Below are 26,050 nucleotides of genomic sequence, written 5' to 3'. Positions count from 1 at the left end.
TATTACCGTACTAAATTACCAGCATAAGTCTGGCCCCAGTTTGAACAATGGAGGAGGTGGATCATTTCTGTGGACGGATCCAAAACAGTTGTGGATATTCCAGACTTTTATAGCAAGGACCCATCTCTGATGACTAAGTGTTGAAGATGACAATGATATTGACGACGATGACAATGCTATCGACGATGATGTTGAGGATGATGGTGACGATGACTTTGTACGACGCGCGAGTGTGATAGCCACGTGTCCCCGCGGCGCTGCAGAGACACAGATGCACATACGCGAAGACACAGACACACGTAGAGACACAGACGCACATGCGCATACGCGAAGACAGACACACGCAGAGACACAGACGCACATGCGCATACGCGTAGACACAGACACACGCAGAGACACAGACGCACATGCGTGTACGCGCAGACACAGACACGCAGAGACAGACGCACATGCGCATACGTGCAGGCAGACAGACGCAGAGACACAGACGCATATTAGTATACGTGCAGGCACAGACACACGCAGAGACACAGACACACATGCGCATACGGATAGACACAGACACACGCAGAGACACAGAAGCACATGTGCATACGCGTAGGTACAGACACACACAGAGAGACACAGATGCGCACACACGCAGGCAAAGACGCACACGCGCAAGAAAGAACGACAAAGTCACACGAACACACGCACACACGCGCTCAGAGGGGTGCACACGCATCGAGCTTGTCTCTTCTAAAAAACCAGAGCCTGCGGTGGCAATACGGAAATTCCACGTTCCTATGGCCAAGACAGGGGAGGCCAAGGCGGCACCTGGAGGAGTTGCACAGAGCGAAGAGGTAAATGGTTGGAGCCTTCGTTGTATCCGGCGCTCATGGTCCGCAGGGTGTCCTCTTTGTCTTCAGGACCACCGCCCCCTCTTGAGGGCGATGGACAGAATCTCACCCTGCCCACACACACAGACTGTTGGGATAAGTGCTGTTCGCGAGCACCTGTGAAGGTCAGCACGGCACACAAGAGGGTGAGTCACCAACACCATGCCCGACCACCTTTGTCTTCCTAGTGGCGATGTTTACACACTGCAACAAATACTCATTTTAGGCCAAGTCAACCCAGGAGAGGCCCAGGACCAAATCAAATAATCGTCACTGCTGTTGGCCGTGAGTGGCAATCGAACTCAGGTCGCTGAATTCGTAGCGCATTGCGCTAACCGTTGCACCACCACTCCCCACGATGCACCACTCCCCGCAGTCACCTCTCGATTAGCCTGGGTAAGAGTGTTAAAGGCTGTATGGGGGACCTTTTGTTTTTGTTATTGTTTGCAGTGATCAAGAAGGGCAACATGCTTCACTTAGACATGGATGGGGGATGTGAGCCGCGTCAAGGGCCCGGTGCCCAGGCTGCTCACACACACACACAGCAGGAGCTGCACGTTGGAGGGCTGCCCCGTGAGTCTCTCCCCACCGCACCACTATCACCACAACCACCGCGCGTAACACGTGACAGGAGTCACCGACCGTTGATACTGGGGTGGGTGGTGTGGCCGGCTTCAGGCCGGGCCGGTACTTGCAGGGAGTAGCAGAAGAGCAGGCCGCTTGGCTGCATGGTGCGGAACGTGAGCCCCGTCTCAGCACGGGGAAGGGATCCTTGACGGCCAGCGACATGAACCCGTCGCCCGCCAGGAAGGCCTTGCGCGACACCTGCACGCCGAGGTCAGAGGGGGTGCGAGCGCTTGAGAGGCCACGGGGCTAGCGGCGAGACCTCGGGGAGCACGGTTGCAAGTCGAGCGTCTCGGCTGCACGCGAGGGATGCGTGACAGACGCATCGTAAAGGTTTTTGGGTTAGATCTGGAAAATCGCCCGATGACCTGGTTGTTGTTGTAATCGCCAGGGAAAACGTCACAGTACTCGAATTGTGAACATTGCGGATTTACACACAAACAACAAAACCAAGTCTGCTGAAGTAGTCACTATTTGGCACGTTTTGTTCACGTGACAAACCTTACTAATTGGCCATGTCGGGTGGTGGTGGGTTAATGACACATTTATATTCACGCGGTCTATCCCAAAAATCCTTTACTATGATTAATATTGGTCGCGAAAGCCTTCTACGTGTTAGATTGCGTAACCCTTTCTTTCTAAACATTGTGTGACGTTACTCTTCTAACGAGACGTTTCTTTCTCGGAGGTTTTGCGAGCATGTGAGCTCTACGCACATTTTAGCGGGTTCAAAGCGTGAATCACATCTCGTTGGGCGGCTACAAACCGACAAGTTGGGAGACTTCCAGTGACAATCACCCGGGTTCAGTTACGCAAACATTTGATCCTTCTAAAAACGAAATAACTTTTTTTTAACTAAGCTATTTTTATTTCACCTGGCCACAAACGACAACTCAACAAAAGTGGCTTAAAAAGTGGGCATTTATAGCTGCCAAATACTTTAGACGCACGTTGATTGTAAATGTGGGAGGGAAATAAACCGGAGGACCCGGAGAACGAAGGGCAAGGTGCGGTGCGCGTACCAGCACGTCGTCTCATCAGCTGGCGCTCACTCTGATCATCTGTTCCTTCTGCAGGTCCAGGTTGGTGTCCTGCACCTTGAGGCTCAGGAAGCAGCACTTGAGCCCCGTCTCCATCGTCACGTGGGTACGGTTCCTGCGAGACGCGACGACACCAACCCCGTGGGGGTCAAATCTGTGCCATCGATCACCGATTGTGACGTACTTCCAGGACAGTCGTATGTAGTCTCAGGAGCACTATGGGTGATTTAAACTCTAACGTTGGCTGCTGCACCCCTTTCACTAAGAATGCAATGCAACCTGACAGATTCACCACCAACCACTGGGCAGACACCGGGAGTGCGCTACGATAGAGGCCCATTGCTGGTAACAGACTACGAGTGCCACACACCCCTTCCCCCTAACTCTCTGTAAAATATGAAGTTTTTTTTTATTTTACCAGGTGAGACCCACTGAGCTATAGAGCTCTTTTTTAGAAGCGACCTGGCCACAAATGTTAGCCCAACAAAGCGGATTATCACGTGGAAATGTATCGCAACCAAATACTCTAAACGCATATTTCTAAATGTAGAGGGAAAAGTCGGAGGACCCGGAGAAAAATCCACGTGATCACGGGAAGAACATGCAGTCTCCAAATATACAGCAGGCGTTGGGGTCAAAATCGAACCCACAACCTCCTGTATACCAGGCGAATGCATTAACCTGACTGTCCTCAAAGATTCCTTGAGGAAGTAACCTTCTAATGTAAGTATGTATGCATGTTGAACTTCTTTCGCACCGTACCTTGGCCAACCGTGCTGTTATAATCATGATAAGTTGATATATATATATGACTACAGGACTGCCAACAACACAGTCCCGTACATTTCATAAAAATGGTTGTTTATTAAGTCAACACGTGTAAAAGATCGATTGAAATGAATTGGAAGGAGATAATATTTAAACTACCCCTACAGGTGGCAGTGCTACAGTATTGCATTTCAACCAATACTAAGAATTCCATGTTAGTGCTCCTGCTAAATCAGGCTGCGCTCCTGACCTCAAGGATGGTTTGAGGATACAGCCTTCCAACATATCTGGTATAGATCATACTACTTCATGTAAAACTACAGTACAGCACCGATAGCAATACAGTCCATTACATGTTGTATAAAGGGTTGTTTATGCGTTTGAAGTAGACAGTAATTGAAATTACACTTGCAGGTGGCAGAGAACCACGCCACGCTGGTGCGCTACATGGCGCTGCTGCAGAACCTGACGGTGCACGTGGAGCGAATGGAGCAGGGCCATGACTGCTACACAGAGCTGGACTATAAGCTGCTGCGGGTGGAGATCAGGAAGATGGAGCAGCTGGTACAGCAGCTGAAGCTGGACGTCTCCAGCGCCACACACGATCATCTCCACCTCTGGTTCAGTCACGATTGTCTCAAAGGCACGCAATTGTTTCCATCAGGGGTGCTGCAATGCCCACGGTTCCTTTTGGGCAGATATGCACTCAGCTTTTGCAGCTGAAGGTGGCACGTAAAAAGGGGAGTACCTTGGATCACTGGAATGCGGAGGCAGCAGTTCTTGCAGTCGCTGGACTGTGTTGGATGGCTTCTCATAGAGAGCTGAATTGAACTTCACGAGCAAATTTGGGAGGAAAATGTTAAAGCCACTGCTTCAGAATTTTCATATGTTTGTGAAATCTGTATACAGTATCTGAACATGGAAAACCTGTAGTGTACTTTCTACTGCATGTACAAAATGGTGTTAAATGTCATGAAAAAATACACACATACTAACAAAAAATTACAGCCCTTTATCATTGCACTCTGGTCATGGCGGAGCATTTGGGGGGGGGGGGGGGGGGGGTTGGGTGGCACTTCATGTAAAATTAGGGATTTCGATCGGATCATTGGGGTTTATCTATATATAAAAGGGAAATTTGTAAATATGTGTCTGTTCAAAATGTTTAGCATACTTCCCGACATGCAACTTGAAATGTGCCATGTGGGTACTTTCCAGACTGTACACAATGCAAAAATTAGAAAAATAGACTTTTGTTTTTTGGGGGGGGGAGGGGGGGCACAATAATGGATATATTTTGCACGGCAAGTGAGCTGTGACTTCACATCTATGATGTCACCCGCGCATGCGGAAGCGTCATGCAGTGTGCCTGTTTTTAATTGTATTACTTAAAGAACCAGGCTCCAGTCTACATTATAGACTGCCAGTACACTCACCCAGCTTAATAACCAGGCTCCAGTCTACATTATGGATTGCCAGTACACTCACTCCGATGAAGAACCAGGCTACAATCTACATTAGTGTTTTAATTATTTTTTATTCACTTTATTATTTTTCTATCTACGTGACTTTACCGAAAGAACCAAAGAATAGTATGAACTATTCACATATTTTGAAAAAAAAGTGAATATCACGTTTACTGTATGATGATATACAAGAAACTGGTAGGTTATAAAAACCAAATAAGAATTGAAAGTAAAATACTTTGTTAGAGCTGCCTGAGGTTGCAATTTTAAGCATTTTTTCCTCCGAATGAAGTGAAACACTTAATTATTGATTTCCAAGTGTAATGACGCCATATTATTTATGAAAAAAATTCAGAGAAAGAACATAACACCGATTACTAGTCATTGTTGTAAATGTTCAGAGTAGTAACTCATAACATAACTTGCTTCCTCTGGTTTTCCCCTCCACATTTAGAAACATGCATTTAGAATATTTGGCTGCTATAAATGTCCACATGATAAGCCACTTCGTTGAGCTAACATTTGCAGCCAGGTCGCTTACGAAAACGAGCTATACAGCTCAGTGGGCCTAACCTGGTAAAATAAAAAGGTTGCATTCTCAGGCACGTTCTTTGGCTGCTGTTCCATCATCCGTCTTGTCCAAATGCCATCATCTCTTCAAGAAATTGTTCTCCTCGTGCGTTTATGACTAAAATAAAAGAAAATTAGGTTACCCTGTGTGTGTATCACACGCTCGTCTTATAGACACACACAAAGACAAAAGACCCCCGCTTTAGCCTTAACATATTTTTGTAAAATATATGGTTCATATATGGTTCATATAGGCGGGTGTTGTCTGACCATACTTCACCAGTGCGAGCCGGTGACGCTGGGAGAGCGGGAGGTAGCAGGGGTTGACCAGGACCGGTTCAGATATCAGTCGCCTCTGATGTTCGCCGTGGTCGGGAACCGAACTCGGCTTGGATTTGTAGCGCCGTGTGCCAACCACTGTGCCACCGCTCCATCCCCACTGTACAGCACCGTACTCAACAACAAAAGCTTCAAAATACAATTCTGCATTAACGTATCATGCAGATAAATAACTCGTGCGTGCAAAGTATGTGTGGGTGACGATCGTCCAGTAAATCAATGATCGCTCACGGAATAATTCTTCAAACAGTCGTGAAGATTAAAGCTGCAGGCATTGGCCACGCGGCACACAACACAGGAGCCTCATGAACACCAATCTTGAGACTCGGTGAAGATTTGTTCAGTAAATAATTGACATTATTATGTCATTGTTATTATAGGACCAAACTTAGTACACGTAATGCTCTCGTGTGCGTGTTCGTGTAGCGGTTAGCGCATTGCGTTGCTGTGAACCTGGCGACCCGGGTTCGATTCCCGCTCACGGCCAACACCGGTGACGATTTTATCTGAACCGGTCCTGGGCCTCCCCTAGGTCCACTCAGCCTCAAATGAGTACCTGGTGCGGTGTGTAAACATCGCCACTGGGGAGACAAAGACGGTCGGGCGTGGTGCTGGCCACCCACCCCCTCGTGTACCGTTTCGGCCTTCATAGGTGCTCGCTAACAGCACTTGCCCCTACAGTCTGTTAAGGCTACACGGGGGATATTTGTCTTTGTTGTGTCTATAAATGATGAGTAGCGATGGTAGTCTGTACTCGAGAGAGATGTTTGTACTGTACACGTGTCTGGAGCGTTATACACGAGGGGGTGGGTGGCCAGAAGCACGCCCGGCCGCCTTTGTCTCCCTCGTGGCGATGTTTACGCACAGCACTCGGCACTCATTTGAGGCTGAGTCGACTTAGAGGAGGGCGTAAAAGCGGACCAGTGTTGGTCCCGAGTGGGAATCGAACTCGGCACGCCGGGTTTATAGCGCAGACACATCAACACACAGACACATCAACGCACAGACACATCAACACACAGACACATCAACACAAACACACAAACACATAGGCACATCAACACACAGACACATCAACACACAGACACATCAACACACAGACACATCAACACAAACACACCAACACACAGACACATCAACACACAGACACATCAACACACAGACACATCAACACACACACAAACACACCAACACACTGACACATCAACACACTGACACATCAACACACAGACACATCAACACAAACACACCAACACACAGACACATCAACACACAGGCACATCAACACACACACAAACACATCAACACACACACCAACACACAGACACATCAACACACCAACACACAGACACACAAACACATCAACACACAGACACATCAACACACAGACACATCAACACACTGACACACAAACACATCAACACACAGACACAAACACATCAACACACTGACACACAAACACATCAACACACAGACACATCAACACACAGACACATCAACACACAGACACATCAACACACAAACACATCAACACACTGACACATCAACACACTGACACACAAACACAACACACAGACACATCAACACACAGACACACTGACACACACAAACACATCAACACACAACCACACACCCCTCACCCTCCCCCATAAAATATCCCAATTACTTAAATACTTCAACTAACTTTACTTTATTAAAACACGTCACGCGAGTCAAAGTCCAATCGTGTGTTCCGATTATTTTTAATTTATAAGTCAAATGGCTGTGCGCCTCAAGGCGCCGACATCAACAGCCGCTCTGGTCAATGGCCATCAAAATCAACAGCCGCGCAAACGAACCGGATCACATTTGATACACTTACAGAACGCCATCGCACGGCGTTTATATGACATGCTACGTAACGATGTTGTCGTGGATTGTAACGCGTTCACCATTGTTGTTTTTGTTGTGGTTCTCGTGAAGGTCGCGGCTCTCGCGAGATCTCGTGACGGGCGCGGCTCTCGCGAGATCTCGGTAACCCGGAAGGGGCGGGGTCTCAGAAACGGCAGGGCGGAAGCACGCATCAGACGGCGGAGGGAGGCGGAGAAGTTGGCTGCGACATTCAGTGGCGCGGAACACGAAGACGGCCAAGCAACGCGAATCACAGCTCAGCAGTGCCGTGGAATCGACGACGGCGACAACAGCTATGGCGAACGAAGCCGACATCCTCTCGCTCTGCGTGGCCATGGCGAACATGACTTTCCAAGGTGCGCGCCACTATCGCACAACACAGCAGCAATAACACACAACACAAACCTATAACATACAAAACACACATCAGCATTAATGTACAACATACAGCACTGTCGCACATTTATTATAATGTAAGTTCACAAATTAATATTCTCCTCCACTGACTCAGATTTTAGTCCCCCCACCACCGGGAGCCGACACTGACTCACTCACACATCATACACTGACTCACTCACACATCATACACTGACTCACTCACACATCATACACTGACTCACTCACACATCATACACTGACTCACTCACACATCATACACTGACTCACTCACACATCATACACTGACTCACTCACACATCATGTACTGACTCACTCACACATCATGCACTGACTCACTCACACATAATGCACTGGCTCACTCACACATCATACACTGACTCACTCACACATCATACACTGACTCACTCACACATCATGTACTGACTCACTCACACATCATGCACTGACTCACTCACACATAATGCACTGGCTCACTCACACATCATACACTGACTCACTCACACATCATACACTGACTCACTCACACATCATACACTGACTCAATCACATCATACACTGACTCACTCACACATCATACACTGACTCACTCACACATCATACACTGACTCATTCACACATCATACACAGGCTCACTCACACATCATACACTGACTCACTCACACCATGCACTGACTCACTCACACATCATACACTGACTCACTCACACATCATACACTGACTCACTCACACATCATACACTGACTCACTCACACATCATACACTGACTCACTCACACATCATACACTGACTCACTCACACATCATACACTGACTCACTCACACCATGCACTGACTCACTCACACATCATACACTGACTCACTCACACATCATACACTGACTCACTCACACATCATACACTGACTTACACCATGCACTGACTCACTCACACATCATACACTGACTCACTCACACATCATACACTGACTCACTCACACATCATACACTGACTCACTCACACATCATACACTGACTCACTCACACATCATACACTGACTCACTCACACATCATACACTGACTCACTCACACATCATACACTGACTCACTCACACCATGCACTGACTCACTCACACATCATACACTGACTCACTCACACATCATACACTGACTCACTCACACATCATACACTGGCTCACTCACACATCATACACTGGCTCACTCACACATCATACACTGACTCACTCACACATCATACACTGACTCACTCACACCATGCACTGACTCACTCACACATTATACACTGACTCACTCACACATCATACACTGACTCAATCACATCATACACTGACTCACTCACACATCATACACTGACTCACTCACACATCATACACTGACTCACTCACACATCATACACAGGCTCACTCACACATCATACACTGACTCACTCACACCATGCACTGACTCACTCACACATCATACACTGACTCACTCATACATCATACACTGACTCACTCACACATCATACACTGACTCACTCACACATCATACACTGACTCACTCACACATCATACACCGACTCACTCACACCATGCACTGACTCACTCACACATCATACACTGACTCACTCACACATCATACACTGACTCACTCACACATAATACACTGACTTACACCATGCACTGACTCACTCACACATCATACACTGACTCACTCACACATCATACACTGACTCACTCACACATCATACACTGACTCACTCACACATCATACACTGACTCACTCACACATCATACACTGACTCACTCACACATCATGCACTGACTCACTCACACATTATACACTGACTCACTCACACATCATACACTGACTCACTCACACCATGCACTGACTCACTCACACATCATACACTGACTCACTCACACATCATACACTGACTCACTCACACATCATACACTGGCTCACTCACACATCATACACTGACTCACTCACACCATGCACTGACTCACTCACACATCATACACTGACTCACTCACACATCATACACTGACTCACTCACACATCATACACTGACTCAATCACACGATGCACTAACTCACTCACACATCATACACTGACTCACTCACACATCATACACTGACTCACTCACACATCATACACTGACTTACACCATGCACTGACTCACTCACACATCATACACTGACTCACTCACACATCATACACTGACTCAATCACACCATGCACTAACTCACTCACACATCATACACTGACTCACTCACACATCACACACTGACTCACTCACACATCATACACTTACTCACTCACACATCATACACTGACTCACTCACACATCATGCACTGACTCACTCACACATCATGCACTGACTCACTCGCACATCATACACTGACTCACTCACACATCATACACTGACTCACTCACACATAATACACTTACTCACTCACACATCATACACTGACTCACTCATCATGCGCTTACTCACTCACACATCATACACTCGCACATCCACTGACCCATTCACTCATCATACACAGGTTCACTCATCGTGTGCTGGCTCACTCACACATCATACACTCACACTGCCGCTGACTCGCTCACACATCATACACCGACTCGCACATCATACACTGACTCGCACATCATACACTCACTAACGCTGCTGCTGACTCACTCACACATCATACACTGGGAGTGTCGTGCTGCCAGCTATGGCTGCAGTTTTTTGTCGTCCGTATTATATATGTCGTTTATTGTTAAATTTAAAATCACAGTTCCTATGATTACTGTTGTTACATTGTTTTCTTAGCTTTATTTTGGTGATTCGAAAACATATGGTTAATCCAAATTGTCTTATGGTTGTTGTTGTTGGCTTGCACCACATTGATTTTTGCACACAGCGTTTTAATACGGTTTTTTTTTGTGTGGAATATTTGCTGGTTTATTCCAGAATGTTTCTGTTACGCGTTGTCGCTTTAAGATGTTCTGCGTTCAAATTTTGTTTGTTGCGGTTGCACCCGACTTAAGAGCCGCATGGCTCACAGGGCTATACCTAATAAATGAAACTTGAAACCATGTCAACAGAGCATGAAGTGTGCATGGAGACCCAGGCTACAGCCAGGAGCCCTCATAGAGGCCCCAGACCCCACATGTTTGAGAAGTTGTCTGGGTTCCCCGCACGTGGTGGTGGAAAGAGAGGCGAATATGCACACCATATGGGCACCTGGAAAACAAGGAATGGTGCAGGATGGACACGAGGTTATGGCGGAGGCTCGTGTAGTAGCGGAGGACGAGATGCTAGAGATGGCCGAATCCCCCGCTCCCATCGTATGAGTGGACGTGGAAATGTGGACAAGGGGGATAGGTCGGGTTCCTGCCAGCGCCGGTAAGTTTAACTGAGCGCACACCGTGCATGTGTGTGCAGAGGGGACGCGGTGATTAGGCCACTGCGCTATGTACCTGGGGACCTTAGTTTGATTTCCAGCCATGGCTACATCAGTGGAGATTGATATATGAACCGGTCCCCGGGCCTGCCCAAAGTCGATTCGTACCTGCTGCATTGTGAAAACTTTATCAGCAATGGGGCAGTGAAGGCAGCCGGGTGCGGCTGACCAAACCACCCACCCCTTTACATGCCATTTAGGCCTTAATAGGCGCTCACTGACATCACTTGCTCTTACAACCTAGGTAGGCTACAAGAGGGTTATTTACTCTATATGATCCAGAAGGCCACCACAATACTCTTTTCCCATAGCGGTGAATGAGGCTCTCACCTCAATCCTCGGAGCCCTCATCTGATTCTCCATGGTGCGCACGCCCTGGTTTTCATACAGCATCTAGAGATGTGTTCGAGTTAGACGCTATATACATCCATCAGTGTTTAGCTATTGCGTTCTTTTTAGAGTCGGGGCATAATTTCAGCTGGGTCTGTCTGGGTCAGTAACATTTTGACTAATAACCACAACCCGGCGCACCACATCCAGTATACATCTTGCTCTGCCTGTGGCTATTAGTCACGTTCCTATTATAGTCGACTAGCGACCTAGAATATAATGCAAACCTCGAGTGGAGCCTGGACACTGCCTCTGTCTGGGCAAAGCGCAGGTTTTTCTCATGTGCCTAATTCTTGCCCTCATCGCTGATGTTCTGTGCTGTTGTGTTTTGTTTGTGGTGCACCTGCGTTGCCACCACCAGCGGGCCCTATACGATGTCCATCTGCAAGGCGCTGCGGCAGCGGCTGCTGGTGGCCAAGCGGCGCATCTTCAAAGCCGATTCTGCGGTGCCAAGCCAATTGTGCTGGTTCGAGATCTCGGTAAATGTACTGGGGGGTGTGCAAACGTGGAGATGGAGCATCCTAGGTATCAGGTTTTGAGAAAGAAATGCCAATTATAAAAGGTTAACAGTTGCACCAAAATAATTATAGAATATAGAGACTTGTCATTTTGGTGACCCAGGTCACTCTCGGAAATGTATGCATTTAAACTTATTTCACACCATACATAGCCAACCATGCTGACCGGAGGTGCGGGAGGACAACTAAACACAACAAGTAGTTCTAGAGAAATGAGTTGTCAATTTATATTTAAGAGTGCATAGCTCCAGTAGCTTCCTAATATTGGAAGAGCGTTCCAGAAGGCCGCAGAAGTGCATTTGAATGCGCTCGATGCAGTGACTATCTTTTTTCGATGAGCGGCCAAAAGCCACTACGAGGATGACTGGAGCTCACGTGATGGTTTATGCTTCTTGACAAGAAGTGAACACATCCTGGTCTCTTGAATTCTCAACTGGTTAAACAAACTAAACTTTGACGTTGTAAAGTATCTAGTTTAAATCGGCATTCAACATTGATATATAAGAATAGATGTTAGCCTTTCTGGCAATAAAAATAGTGTTAAGATGTTAAAACACCAAATTGAAACCTTTTGCAAGGAATCATGTCTGCATTAACCATATATACTTGTGGTGAACATGCAAACAAAAAACATGCTCTGGTAGTATATGCATTGTCTTTTAAACTGATTGGTCCACACCATAGACAGCTTTCTTTAGAGCCATGCCCTCTTAAACTTGTGATGCTATGACACTTTTCCTATATGGACGCAACCATATATTTATACCTGGTTCAGTTTGTTAACATCACCAATGGGGAGACAAACACAGCTTAGTGTGGTGCTCACCACATCACCGTCTGGTGTACCTTTCCGGCCTTAATTAGTGTTCACGACGAGCACTCGCTGCCACCAATACTCTGTAAGCCTAAACAGGGAGTATTTTCTGTGGTTGGTTGAGCAAACCCACTGCACTGTGGTCCCGGCTCCAGTAATCACCCTGCTGTTAGAGTGGGTATCTGAGCTTGGTCAATTTGACCTAAAATAAACGTACAGGGCCATTACGTAGACAATGTTAGCAGTGACAAAGACAGCCAGGTCTGTGTGTTACTATGCCCACTGCTGTGCCAAGTCAGCTCAGCGCGGCTCAGGCGGCAACAGGTTGTTTTTCCACTGCAAAAGCCGTGTCACTGAGTGACACGCAATGCGTGTAGATGACATGGTGATGCTGTGTCCTCACATTGTGCTTAAAATTGGTGCACCCCAACAGACCCTGTCATAGCAGCCAGTTTATGCTAATGGGGGATGCGACATGTGCGTGTTCTTTTTACAGAAATGTTTGAGCCAAAAATATGACCCTACCAACAAAGCTCTGGACTTGAAGGCGGTCAGAATTAATGAAGGTAATTGAAACAAACATTTGTGTTTTTTTTTACGTTTACTTTGCACTCCTGCACATTGACAACTTGTCATAACTCAGCTTTATTATTTGAGCCGAGAATCGTTCATACTGTTTCTTTAGTCTCATTTGTTCTAGTTTATTCATCCTGTTAGCCTAAAGATATCATTGTCATGTCATTTGAACTAATATTTAATTAATTCATCCTTATGCGCATCACTCACTGTACGCATCGCGAGGGTAGGAGTTGAGTTGAACGCAACGCGTAATGAACCGTTGTGCGTCTACGGTCCCCGTCTACAACATGCACGATCACCCTCCCCCACTCCCCAGAGCTGGAGGCACGTGGTGTCGACCTGGTTTTGAACCGGAAGGACCACATGGATGGTCTGAACAAGATCATCCGAGAGAATATTCCAATGGTACGGCCTTCTCCTCTCCCCACGTGTTTTAATGTTTTGCACCTAAGGTATAGTGTTGCTGCGTTAGCTCTCTTGGTCCTTTCGTCTGTAGGGCATTATTACTCTTAAAACACATTCCTGCAGAGGGAGCTGGTAGGAACGTTGCTTGCCTCGAATGATGGCTCAACGAATTGGCGGCTTATAATTTAGAGATTGTGAGCAGCCGCATACTCCAAACGCATGTTGTTGATTTTCCACGTGGAGGGAAAAATGTCGTGAAGATGGCCGGACGTGGTTGGTGGCCACCCACCCCCTCGTGTGTGCCGTGGCCACCTTCCCCACCCCGCCCCTCCCTCCCCACCCAGCCCCTCCCCACCCTCCCCTCTCCACCCAGCCCCACCCCTCCCATTTTTGGATGTACGATGGACGGACACAATAATCCCCTGTGGGCTGGGTGGAACCAGGAGGTTTCTACCAGTACAAAATACGTACCAAACTGCAGTATAATGTGGCATTGGAATTAGCGACTAGATTAATTAGTGCTGGATTAGAGGCGCGTCGCCACACGTGGACGTTGGTGCGTGCTTCATGGTTGCGTAGCCCCCATTTTACCAAGCGGTCATCGCTGACCATCGACTTGAGATAAAACCAAAACGAGGCACGGCACGACATTTACATTGCTGCTAAAACCGTTGGTGGTGGCACTGCGCTGCGCTACGAACCTAGCGGCCCAAGTTTCTATTCCCGCTCACGGCCAAAAATCAGTGACAATTATTCTGAACCGGTCCTGGGCTTCCACTAGGTCGACTCAGCCTCAAATGAGTACCTAGTGCGGTGAGTAAACATCGCCACTGGGGAGACAAAGGCGGTCGGCGTGGTGCTGGCCACCCACCCCCTCGTGTGCCATCCTGGCCTTCATAGGTGCTCGCTAACAGCACTTGCTCCTACAGTCTGTTAAGGCTATACTGGGGATCTTTGTCTTTTGCCTCCCTTAGAGGGGAGCGGTAGTGCAGTTGTTCGCACGCTGCGCTATGAATCGAGCGACCAGAGTTCGATTTCCGCTCACGGCCAACACCAGTGACGATTATCTGAACCGGTCCTGGGCCTCCTCTAGGTCGACTTAGCCTCAAATGAGTACCTAGTGCAGTGTGTAAACATCACCACTAGGGAGACAGAGGCGGTCGGCGTGGTGCTGACCACTCTTGTGTACCGTGCCGGCTTTCATAGGTGCTCGCTCACAGCACTTTCTGCAAAAGACTGTTAAGGCTATAAGAGGGACCTTTGTCTTTTCTGTGCCTCCCTTGCTTTCCACTCCCACAGATCACATCCCTGAATCTAACGTGCAATGACCTGCACCGGTTGGATGACCTGGCAAAACTTGCCCAGCACACTCCATCTCTCAAGAAGCTGAACCTCTCCAAAAACAATGTGGGTGTGAGCGCCGTTCAATAAATCGCGACGCGACGCTCGCATGCCTGGTGCACCTCTGGTGCGAGCGTCGCGTTGGTTCAGATTCCTCGCCACAGCGAGTCGACCGTTCGTTACGCGATTCAATCCAAGTATCGATATATCTACTATTATATCTTATATCGTCTCCTTTTGTTTTGGTACTTGTTCATTTCCGATTCGCTTGATATTATTTTAAGCATGTATTGGGTATCAGATATGCCTTTAATTAATTATTAAAATGCAATAAATACACAAATGTGAAACGTACCATTGCAGTTTAGTACATCAACATGTATCACCTATGGGTGGTACCTGTTGATGTACTTTGTACAGTAGGCCTGCAACTCCGCATCAATACGTCAATTAACTTCAGTCATTGCACTCAAAACACATGCACCAAATGGTGTGTAGGAACCAGTTCTTTATTATTCATGCAAATTATATGCACGTTAAATTAGGCTAATGACACATAAGAGACAGACAAGGCAGACAACTAATTATATGGACAAAACATTGGGCTGCATGAACAAGATAGGCAACAAGACAGTGCAGACAAGAGAGTACAGTGAGACATACGATGAGACGGTCAGTACAAATGGGACACAGTACATACTGGACAGGACAGACCACACAAACAAAATACAATTAATACAAACAAAAGACGAAACGTAGCATGGACTCTTGAATTTGACCATTATGCTGAAATGGGCTAATTAATCAATTAAGTTGAGAGCTGATACATTCACTTAGAATATGTGATTGCAGTATTTGGCCTCCTTTGTTAACCCTTTTCAACGAATATTGAAGGAATTTCTGCATTGACTCTGCCCATTCGTAATGGAGGGCAATGTAACGTTCATAAAATGTGATCCAATATAAAGGAAATGTTTGTATAATGTGGTGTTACTATTAAGGACACACCCAACTGAATACCGCACACCATTGATGAAAGGGTTAACCAAAAGAGATGCAAACTATAGCACAAGGGACTGTTTACAAATATGCATACACATTTTGCCGTGACAGCTGCGCGTCAGCTTTTGCACGCTAAGGCAAATGCATTCTGCAAAGCGTTACAATCCATGCCTGGGCATGGATTGTAATGCATAACTTGTGGTAAGTTGCCCAGAAGCATGGCCCTTATCCCCCTAATTGTATGGAAATATCTCCCCTGCCATGCAGCTCAAAGATGTGAGGGAACTTTACCCACTGAAGGCCTTCAATTTGAAAGAGCTATGGCTGAAGGGGAATCCGCTGTGCGACTCCTTCCACGACCCAAATGCCTACATCAGGTACCGCTCCTTTGTCATGAACGCGACATTGCCCACTTACCCATTCGCCTGTCCGTCCACGTAGCTGCCCACTCACCCAGGCACTCACTCGTCCTCATGCTTATCCACCCACTCATCTACATGGTTTATCTTTGTGGTTGCCTGTTCAACTGATGGCTCGCCCGCACGCCTACTCCCCCACCCTCCAGCTTCACCCATGCACTCAACACCCCGCTCGCTCATGCGTTCATCCACCCGGTCACTCACACACACTCCCTTGGCCTTTTGTGTCCCATCTCTAACTGCATGTGTGTGTGTCAACAGCTTCGTGCGAAACCACTTTCCACAGCTCGTGATCCTGGTGAGTGATCCTCCACAGATGCCGGCCCTCAAGCTATCCCCACTCTCTGTGATATTTTTGTCTCCGTGCATTCCAGTTTCCCCACACGTGCAAAAGTGCTTGTGATCAGAGGATTTTGCCAAATGCACCAAGTAAAACACTTCTGAAGAAGGTCATCATTACCTGCCTTGGTCAAACTACTGCTGGATGAATACCTCCCCTAAGCCATTGAAATTTCTCATGATTGCGAAATTGTAATAACCCACCTAGCACCTGCCCATGAACAACTGTTAGATGGGTTCCATCTCATTGCTGCATTCTTGATCATCAGCCATTAACCCTTATAATGACGTGTCCTGCCCGAGCCCACTTAAGATTCTTAACTGTTTGTATAAGAGTTCACTTAAGAAAAGGTTACGTGCAGTTTACAGATGACACAGAGGAACATGAGCAGCTGTTGAATGTCATCTGTTTTTTTTGTCCTGCTGGCGGTTATCAACATCATCACTTATTGCTTCAATCATCTATCTCTAACACCATCTTTGACTATCTTCGTCACACATCTACCATCATTACCACAATCATCACTATCATCATCATTGCCACAAACACCACCACTATTGCCGTCATCTTCATCCTGACCGCCAACATCATAATGTAATTCCATCATCACCATGATCCCTTTCACCATAACTACTACTACCACAACAATCATTACCATCTTTACCATTATCTTCATCACCACGACTACTGTTACCATAATCATGCTCACCACTATAATCAATCACAATCATTATCGCCATGATCTATACCACTTTTTACAACCACTACCTTCACCATTGTCACCATCAGGATGGGCAGATGCTTTCGCAGCTGCGAAGTTCTACGCCTGCGGTGCCCTCCACGCCTGCGGTGGTGCACAGCATTGCGGTACGCTTCGCTGCAACAATGAGCAATATTTATTCTCCCAACTTTTCGAGGGCCATGCGGCTCTTTGGCCACAACCCTGGCATTACTCCTACCACTTCCCATCCTCCATTTTGTCCACAGCCAGATGAAAGGGACAATATTTATTTAAAAATTATTATTATTAGAGGTTTAACGTATGCTTGAAATGGCTTAAGCATATACCAAGCTCTAATCAATCATTTGTTTACATATCCACCATTTTATTTTACAAAACATTGGCAAAAACTTAAACTTAATCAGCAGCAACTTAACAGTTGCACCTCTTGTGCACTGACTTTGTGACATTATGACTGTTTCCGAAGTCAGCCAACATCAAAGCGTGCAGCTCCCATAGGAAAGCGAGCAAAGCGGCACAATGTAAGGGGTTTACATGACCCACTTGGTGTGGCGTCGCCCATTCAGGCTGCCATGGGATCCAGGCCAGGCCTAGTTATCTGGTTGGCAAACTGGGTAGTCATGTTGACGTCTCTCCTGTGTGCGTGCGCGCCCACTCTCGGGTGGCTGCAGGAGAACAGCTGGCAGTTCCAGCAGTGTGCGAACACCCTCATGGAACTGAACGTGAGTGCCGTCCCATCCGCACCGTTTATGGACACGACTGATAGCAAACGGTCGGGCGCATTCGCGTTTGACGGGCATCACTAACGATACCGCCCATCTCCCCTTCTATTCCACCCCTCTCTCTCCCCCCTTCCCTCATCACTGCCGCCGTCCGGCTCGGATCTCCGAAAACCACGGTCGCCTACCTACATCGTTCCTTTTCGTACGACTACCGGACGGATTCCACGGGAGGCGTTCGTACAGTGAGCAGGCGTCCGCCGCAGATTGCTGGCGATCTCGGCACACGTTCTCCTACCAACCCTTTTACATTGTAATTTATTTGTTTTTACCCCATTTTGGGGGAGAGGAAAAAAATAAAAAAATAACTATATTTGAAACTGTGTCCTCAAACTCACGACACACTAACACCTTGTACCCTGGTTGTTATTTCCCCCCACCTATAACCATGACATCACAGGACGCTGGCATGACGCAATGGTTGGTACACAATCCAGAAGTCGCTAGTTTGATCTGTTATCGTGGTAATCAATGGAAACGTTTCTTAAATCCATCCGGCTTATGTCCACACAACCGATATGCTCAAGTGGATAAACAATTGGAAGAACGCAAACATCCCAAAGAAGCGCCTCATTGTGGATCAAACCATCAGGAAGCTCACTGGCCCCCCACCACCGCAAGCAGTGGGACTCCATACATCAGATCCAACTTGGCCATGGCAGGAGAAATTTCCTCCACAAATTGAAAAAAAAACTGTCACCAAAATGCCACTGCAGGGCACCGCAACAGTGGAACACGTGCACACACCAGGAAGCTCTCTTGACCTGGTGAAGACCTCCAATACCAATAAGAGGCCACGGTCTTGGGTTATTCTTTGTGCTTTTGGGGTCCCTGACTCTGTTCACAATCATTAAGGACCATTATGGTGGGAAGGCCCGTGTAAACCTACGGACCCGAGTGTCAGAGCCATTTCCTCCTGTTTACCGTGGGGTGCGACGGGGATGTCATCTGGCTCCGATACTATTTCACATAATTCCCGGTCGTGGCCAATAGCAGTAGTAAATTATATTTGAACCGGCCCTACTCCTCCCCTAAGTCGACTCAACCTTAAATGAATACCAGGTGTGGTTGGTAAAAATCAGCGCTGGGGAAACAGGCGTTTCTGGCAATAACACCCCAGCATGACAAGTTTGTGTCTGACTGGCAGTTTCTTAGCACAAGCCACTGTATAAAGTACAGACGATATGCATCTGACATTATATTCTCAGCATTTATGCGTTTATGTTTATAAGCAGTGTTTAGTAATAATTTTTAAAGAACCTCAAAATATTCAACTTAATTTTCGTTCACACGGTGAAAAACAAATGCAGTGCTGCTCAGCGGATTCAGAGTGAGACAACTGCTGCCAAACTGGAGTTGGTTAGAAGCACACTGCCCAGGTACGGAAACTTGTCTACTTTCTGTACTATTGCCCCATCATTCACACGATGACAAACATCCCCCCTATAGCCTTAACAGACTGTTGGGGCAGGTGGTGTTAGCGAGCACCTATTAAGGCTGGCATGGTACGCGATGGGGTAGATGGCCAGCACCATGCCCAACTGCCTTTGTCTCCCAAATGGCGTTGTTTACACACCGCACTAGGTACTCATTTGAGGCTGAGTCGACCTAGGGGAGGCCCAGGACCGTTTCAGATAATCCTGGTGTTGACCTTGAGCAGGAATCAAACTCAGGTCACCGGGTCTGTCGCGTTGCGCGCTAAATATGTATCATCATCACTGATATGGATAGGTGAGTCGATAGAAATTACATTTAATTCAACAGTTAATGGGCCAATTAACCAGTAGTTAATTAAATATGGGAGCAGTGGTTTACACACTGAAATATTAATTTAGAGACCCGAGTTTGAATCCAGCAATGTGACGGAGACATCGAGCGACGGAGAGAGACAGAGACATCGAGCATCAGAGAGAGACGGAGACATCGAGCGACGGAGAGAGACAGAGACATTGAGCGACGGAGAGGGACGGAGACATTGAGCGACGGATAGAGACGGAGACATCGAGCGACGGAGACGAGACGGAGACAGCGAGCGACGGAGACATCGAGAGACGGAGACATCGAGAGACAGCGAGCGACGGAGAGAGACTGAGACAGCGAGCGACGGAGAGAGACGGAGACATCGAGCGACGGAGAGAGACAGAGACATTGAGCGACGGAGAGAGACGGAGACATTGAGCGACGGACAGAGACGGAGACATCGAGCGACGGAGACATCGAGAGACAGAGACATTGAGCGACGGAGTGAGACGGAGACATTGAGCGACGGACAGAGACGGAGACATCCAGCGACGGAGACATTGAGAGACAGAGACATTGAGCGACGGAGACGAGACGGAGACAGCGAGCGACGGAGACAGCGAGCGACGGAGACATCGAAAGATGGAGACATCGAGAGACGGAGACATCGAGCGACGGAGAGAGACGAAGACAGCGAGCGACGGAGAGAGACGGAGACAGCGAGCGACGGAGAGAGACTGAGACAGCGAGCGACGGAGAGAGACGGAGACAGCGAGCGACGGAGAGAGACGGAGACATCGAGTGATGGAGAGAGACGGAGACATCGAGCGACAGAGAGAGACGGAGACAGCGAGCGACGGAGACGAAGACAGCGAGCGACGGAGAGAGACGGAGACAGCGAGCGACGGAGACATCGAGAGACGGAGACAGCGAGCGATGGAGAGAGACTGAGACAGCGAGCGACGGAGAGAGACGGAGACATCGAGCGACGCAGAGAGACAGAGACATTGAGCGACGGATAGAGACGGAGACATCGAGCGATGGAGACATCGAGAGACAGAGACATTGAGCGACGGAGAGAGACGGAGACATTGAGCGACGGACAGAGACGGAGACATCGAGCGACGGAGACATCGAGCGACGGAGACATCGAGAGACAGAGACATTGAGCGACGGAGACGAGACGGAGACAGCGAGCGACGGAGACATCGAGAGACGGAGACATCGAGAGACGGAGACATCGAGCGACGGAGACATCGAGAGACGGAGACCTCGAGCGACGGAGAGAGACGAAGACAGCGAGCGACGGAGAGAGACGGAGACAGCGAGCGAGGGAGAGAGACTGAGACAGCGAGCGACGGAGAGAGACGGAGACATCGAGCGATGGAGAGAGACGGAGACAGCGAGCGACGGACAGAGACGGAGACAGCAAGCGACGGACAGAGACGGAGACAGCGAGCGATGGAGAGAGACGGAGACAGCGAGCGACGGACAGAGACGGAGACAGCGAGCGACGGAGAGAGACGGAGACAGTGAGCGACGGAGAGAGACGGAGACAGCGAGCGATGGAGAGAGACGGAGACAGCGAGCGATGAAGAGAGACAGGGACGACACAAAGGGACAGTGAGGGATAGGGGAAGGAAGCGGAGTGAGCGAGACGGGCAGAGCGCGGCGAGCGAGCTGCGGCTAAGTGGAATGACGGAGTCACAGACGTACTGTGAAGAGTTGTAATACAAGATGTGTCGGAGAAAAGAAAGTTGTTCGCGTCAAGTCGACCACTACAAATATAACCAATACTACCAAGACTTGGCCCACCCTGTTGGAGGCGACGGCCCATTATCACCATCAACATCACTACCATCATCAACATCACCATCACCAACATAATTAACTATCATCACTGCCATTACCGTCATTAACATCACCAACGTATTTAACACCATCAGTAACAGACATAGCATCACCATCATCACCAGCACCATCACTCAGCTCACTATACAGGGGAGGATGTACCGGTTCCAACATCATGTGGAGGTGTGAGGTGGTGCGAGGTGGTGTGATGAGGTGTGACAAGGCGTGTGGATGTGTGAGGTGTGTGGATGAGCGAGGGGGTGAGAGAAGATGGAATCAGGGTATATGGAGGGGCGTGAAGGTCTGGAGATGAGGGGCGTGAAAGTGTGAAGAGCGGTGTGGTGTGTCGTGGTGGCGGCGGTGTGTGGTGGTTTGTCGTGGTGCGTGGTGGTGTGTGGTGGTGCGTGGTGGTGCGTGGTGGTGGTGCGTGGTGGTGTATGGTGGCGCGTGGTGGTGCGTGATGGTGGTGTGTGGTGGTGCGTGGTGTGTGGTGGTGCGTGGTGGTGCGTGTTGGTGCGTGGTGGTGCGTGGTGGTGTGTGGTGGTGCGTGGTGGTGCGTGGTGGCACGTGGTGGTGCTTGGTGGTGCGTGGTGGTGTGAGGTGTGTGGTGGTGTGTAGTGGTGGTGGTGCGTGGTGGTGCGTGGTGGTGCGTAGTGGTGGTGGTGTGTGGTGGTGTGTGATGGTGCGTGGTGGTGTGTGGTGGTGTGTCTTGGTGCGTGGTGGTTTGTGGTGGTGCGTAGTGGTGTGTGGTGGTGCGTGGTGGTGGTGTGTGGTGGTGCGTGGTGGTGTGTGGTGGTGTGTGGTGGCGTGTGGTGGTTTGTGGTGGTGCGTGGTGGTGTGTGGTGGTGCGTGGTGGTGGTGCGTGGTGGTGTGTGGTGGCGTGTGGTGGTGCGTGGTGGTGCGTAGTGGTGCGTGGTGTGTGGTGGTGCGTGGTGGTGCGTGTTGGTGCGTGGTGGTGCGTGGTGGTGTGTGGTGGCGCGTGGTGGCGCGTGGTGGTGTGAGGTGTGTGGTGGTGTGTAGTGGTGGTGGTGCGTGGTGGTGCGTGGTGGTGCGTGGTGGTGCGTGGTGGTGCGTGGTGGTGTGAGGTGTGTGGTGGTGTGTAGTGGTGGTGGCGCGTGGTGGTGCGTGGTGCGTGGTGGTGTGTGGTGGTGTGAGGAGGTTGAGGAGGTATGAGGAGTAGTCCACGTCGCGCTGCTCGTTGATGACGTCGAGCGTTGCCGTCTGGCTGTGCCGCTGGTTGCAGAGCGAGCAGCTGGGCGTGCGGCACCAGGAGGAGGATCAGTTCACGTGTCTCCTCCTCCTGCTCCTCCTCCTCACCGTGCTCCAAGCAGCGCGGCTCCGCGTCCTTGCGGCCGCCGGGACCCCTGGGGGCACCGCCACCACCACAACAACGACGACGACGACGAAACTAGGACAACAACAATAACACTGGCACAACAACAACACTTGGAGGATGACAACACAGAGATAACAATAAACAACAAAACTGGGACAACAGCGATTCCAACAACGACGACGACGCTGCGTGGAGAATCACAACAGTGATGATGACGGTGACAGCGATGACAGAGACAACAATGAACACAACAACACTGATCACAACCACTACAATAACAACGTGGCCATTAGCACCACCACCAGCAACACGGGTTGCCATAGTACTACAACCACACCCCACAACAACAACCACCACCATCACCAACAACGCAACTACCAGACAGAGCAACAAGGTGACTGACCAGCCTTGCCCTCTCCTGCTGTGCTGCCTTGCCCACCATGCCCTGAGACTGCCCTACCCCTGCCCATCTCCAGCTTTGCCCTCCTCTACACTACCCCACCCAGCCATACGCCTCTACCCCAATACTCTACCCTACACAGCCTTGCCCTCCCTGCCTCCTTCCCTACTCTAAACCCTGCCCTTCCCTCCTCTCCTTCACTGCCCCCTACACCTGCGCTCTGTCCCCCTGGCCCAGTCGTGTCCTGCCCTTTGTCACTGCCCTGCCCCGTGCCCCCTGCCCTCGCGCTGCTGCTGCTGCGTGTAGATGTGGATGATGTTGTAGAGGAGGAGGCTGTGTTGGAGGTGTACACGCCGTGGCGGTGCAGCACCACCTCCTGGCGGCACCACGGGCCCCCCCGTACCCCCAAGGAGGGTGGGAGGGGGGTGACAGTGAACAGGTGAGCGTGCAGGCCAGTCACTGCACAGGTGAGTACTGTACAGGCAAGTGAGCGTACAGGCGAGTGCACAGGCGAATGAGTATACAGGTGAGTGTGCAAGAGAATGTACAGGTGAGTGAGCGTTCATGCCAGTGTACAGGTGAACGTGCAGGTGAGTGTCACAGGTGAGCATACAGGCGAGTGTCACAGGCGAGCGTTCGGGCGAGCAACTGCAACGCGTCGTTGCCGCACTTGTGGCCCAGGTTGTGCTGGCAGGGCACGATGATCACGGGCTTGGAGAACATTTCCAGGCAGAGGGGCCACAGCTGCTGACGTGCTCCAGGTGGTCGTAGCGCGCCTGGGATTCGCGATCAGCAACGACGTACGGCCCCGCACAGCGCCTCTGCACGCTCATCGCTACAGCTGTCACGCACAGGCAGAAAGCCTCGTCCCTACAGCTGTCACGCAGAGGCAGAAAGCCTCGTCCCTACAGCTGTCACGCACAGGCAGAAAGCCTCGTCCCTACAGCTGTAACGCACAGGTGGACAGCCTCGTCCCTACAGCTGTCACGCACAGGCGGACAGCCTCATCCCCAAAGCTGTCACGCACAGGCGGACAGCCTCGTCTCTACAGCTGTCACGCACAGGCAGACATCCTCGTCCCTACAGCTGTCACACACAGGCGGACAGCCTCGTCCCTACAGCTGTCACACACAGGCAGACAGCCTCGTCCCTAAAACTGTCACGCACAGGCAGACAGCCTCGTCCCTAAAACTGTAACGCACGTGCATTGGAAGCGCTTCCAACTTACGGAATTTGAAACACATTCCACTGTTACATGGACTTCCTGAGAAAGAGGTATGGTGTAGGTCTAACAATGGGCTTGTCAAATCAGAAGCTATCAGTGGGTAAGAGGTGAGTGTGCGGTTGGCAGTGACATGCAGTGGGAAATTCTAAAATGTGATTTTTTTTTACTAAATCGGGGTAGGTTCCCAATGAATGTGTAGATTTAAGGATCAAACATAGCCTCTGGCAAGGAAACGGGTATACAAGTGAGCTGCTGGGAGATGGAACTGTTGTAAGGTGATGGCATGGTGCTTTTGTGAATGGTATACAGCTCCATTTTGTAAGAGTGCTTCTATGCAAAGACCGTGGTGCTGAAGAGACATTTCAACATCGCACATGTTATAAATAACCATTTTAATTGCATAACTCAGCCCCCAACTCACGGCGTTATAACTGCGGGCAACGAGTTTCAACCACAAATGCCTGCTAGGATGTCCCTGCCGTGTTGCCTGGCGAATGGCCCTCTGACCCGGTTAACGCGAAGACGCAATTCACCAAAAGTAAAAAATGAGTGTTGACCCAGACTCAGCGCTTGGGCGCCGCGTTGGCGAGATGTTCACTACCTCGCCTGCTGTAATATTTGGAATTTGTTTGCGTCTCTCCCCTTGGTCGCGTGTTTTTTTCTCAAGGTCCTCTGGGTTTCTTCCTTAACATTTAGTATCAATCAGGATCACGCGTTTAAGAGTATTTGGCTGCTATACATTTCCACACGATGATAAGCCAC

At 49.2% G+C, this 26,050-nt stretch overlaps 1 protein-coding gene across 2 annotated transcripts; it reads left to right on the top strand.

Annotated features, from left to right (window-relative positions):
* The first annotated feature begins 7,846 nt into the window (after nt 1–7,846).
* Nucleotides 7,847–19,049, top strand: LOC142925692 (uncharacterized). Of its 2 annotated transcripts, XM_076069046.1 has the most exons (11): nt 7,847–7,931; nt 11,049–11,349; nt 12,159–12,276; nt 13,626–13,695; nt 14,025–14,113; nt 15,413–15,520; nt 16,724–16,833; nt 17,137–17,173; nt 18,005–18,082; nt 18,629–18,679; nt 18,923–19,049. In XM_076069046.1, the coding sequence occupies exons 1-11, from the start codon at nt 7,871–7,873 to the stop codon at nt 18,923–18,925; spliced, it is 1,026 nt and encodes a 341-aa protein (XP_075925161.1). In that variant the 5' UTR covers nt 7,847–7,870; the 3' UTR covers nt 18,926–19,049. The 2 variants fall into 2 exon arrangements, with proteins under 2 accessions (XP_075925161.1, XP_075925160.1); XM_076069045.1 differs by having other exon boundaries at nt 18,629–19,049.
* The last annotated feature ends 7,001 nt before the right edge of the window (nt 19,050–26,050 follow it).

This window comes from Petromyzon marinus, chromosome 23, assembly GCF_048934315.1.
Source record: "Petromyzon marinus isolate PM22_M1 ecotype Great Lakes invasive population chromosome 23, UKy_Petmar_22M1.pri1.0, whole genome shotgun sequence".
Taxonomy (NCBI): Eukaryota; Metazoa; Chordata; class Hyperoartia; order Petromyzontiformes; family Petromyzontidae; genus Petromyzon; species Petromyzon marinus.
This window is presented reverse-complemented; position numbering and strand designations above follow the sequence as displayed.

Bases quoted from the DNA above. Each gene is read 5' to 3' on its own strand.
- LOC142925692 (XM_076069045.1), top strand. From the start codon at position 7,871: ATGGCGAACGAAGCCGACATCCTCTCGCTCTGCGTGGCCATGGCGAAC. The intron at 12,277-13,625 runs GTAAATGTACTG...TTCTTTTTACAG, and splicing joins TGTGCTGGTTCGAGATCTCG to AAATGTTTGAGCCAAAAATA. The intron at 13,696-14,024 runs GTAATTGAAACA...CCCACTCCCCAG, and splicing joins GGCGGTCAGAATTAATGAAG to AGCTGGAGGCACGTGGTGTC.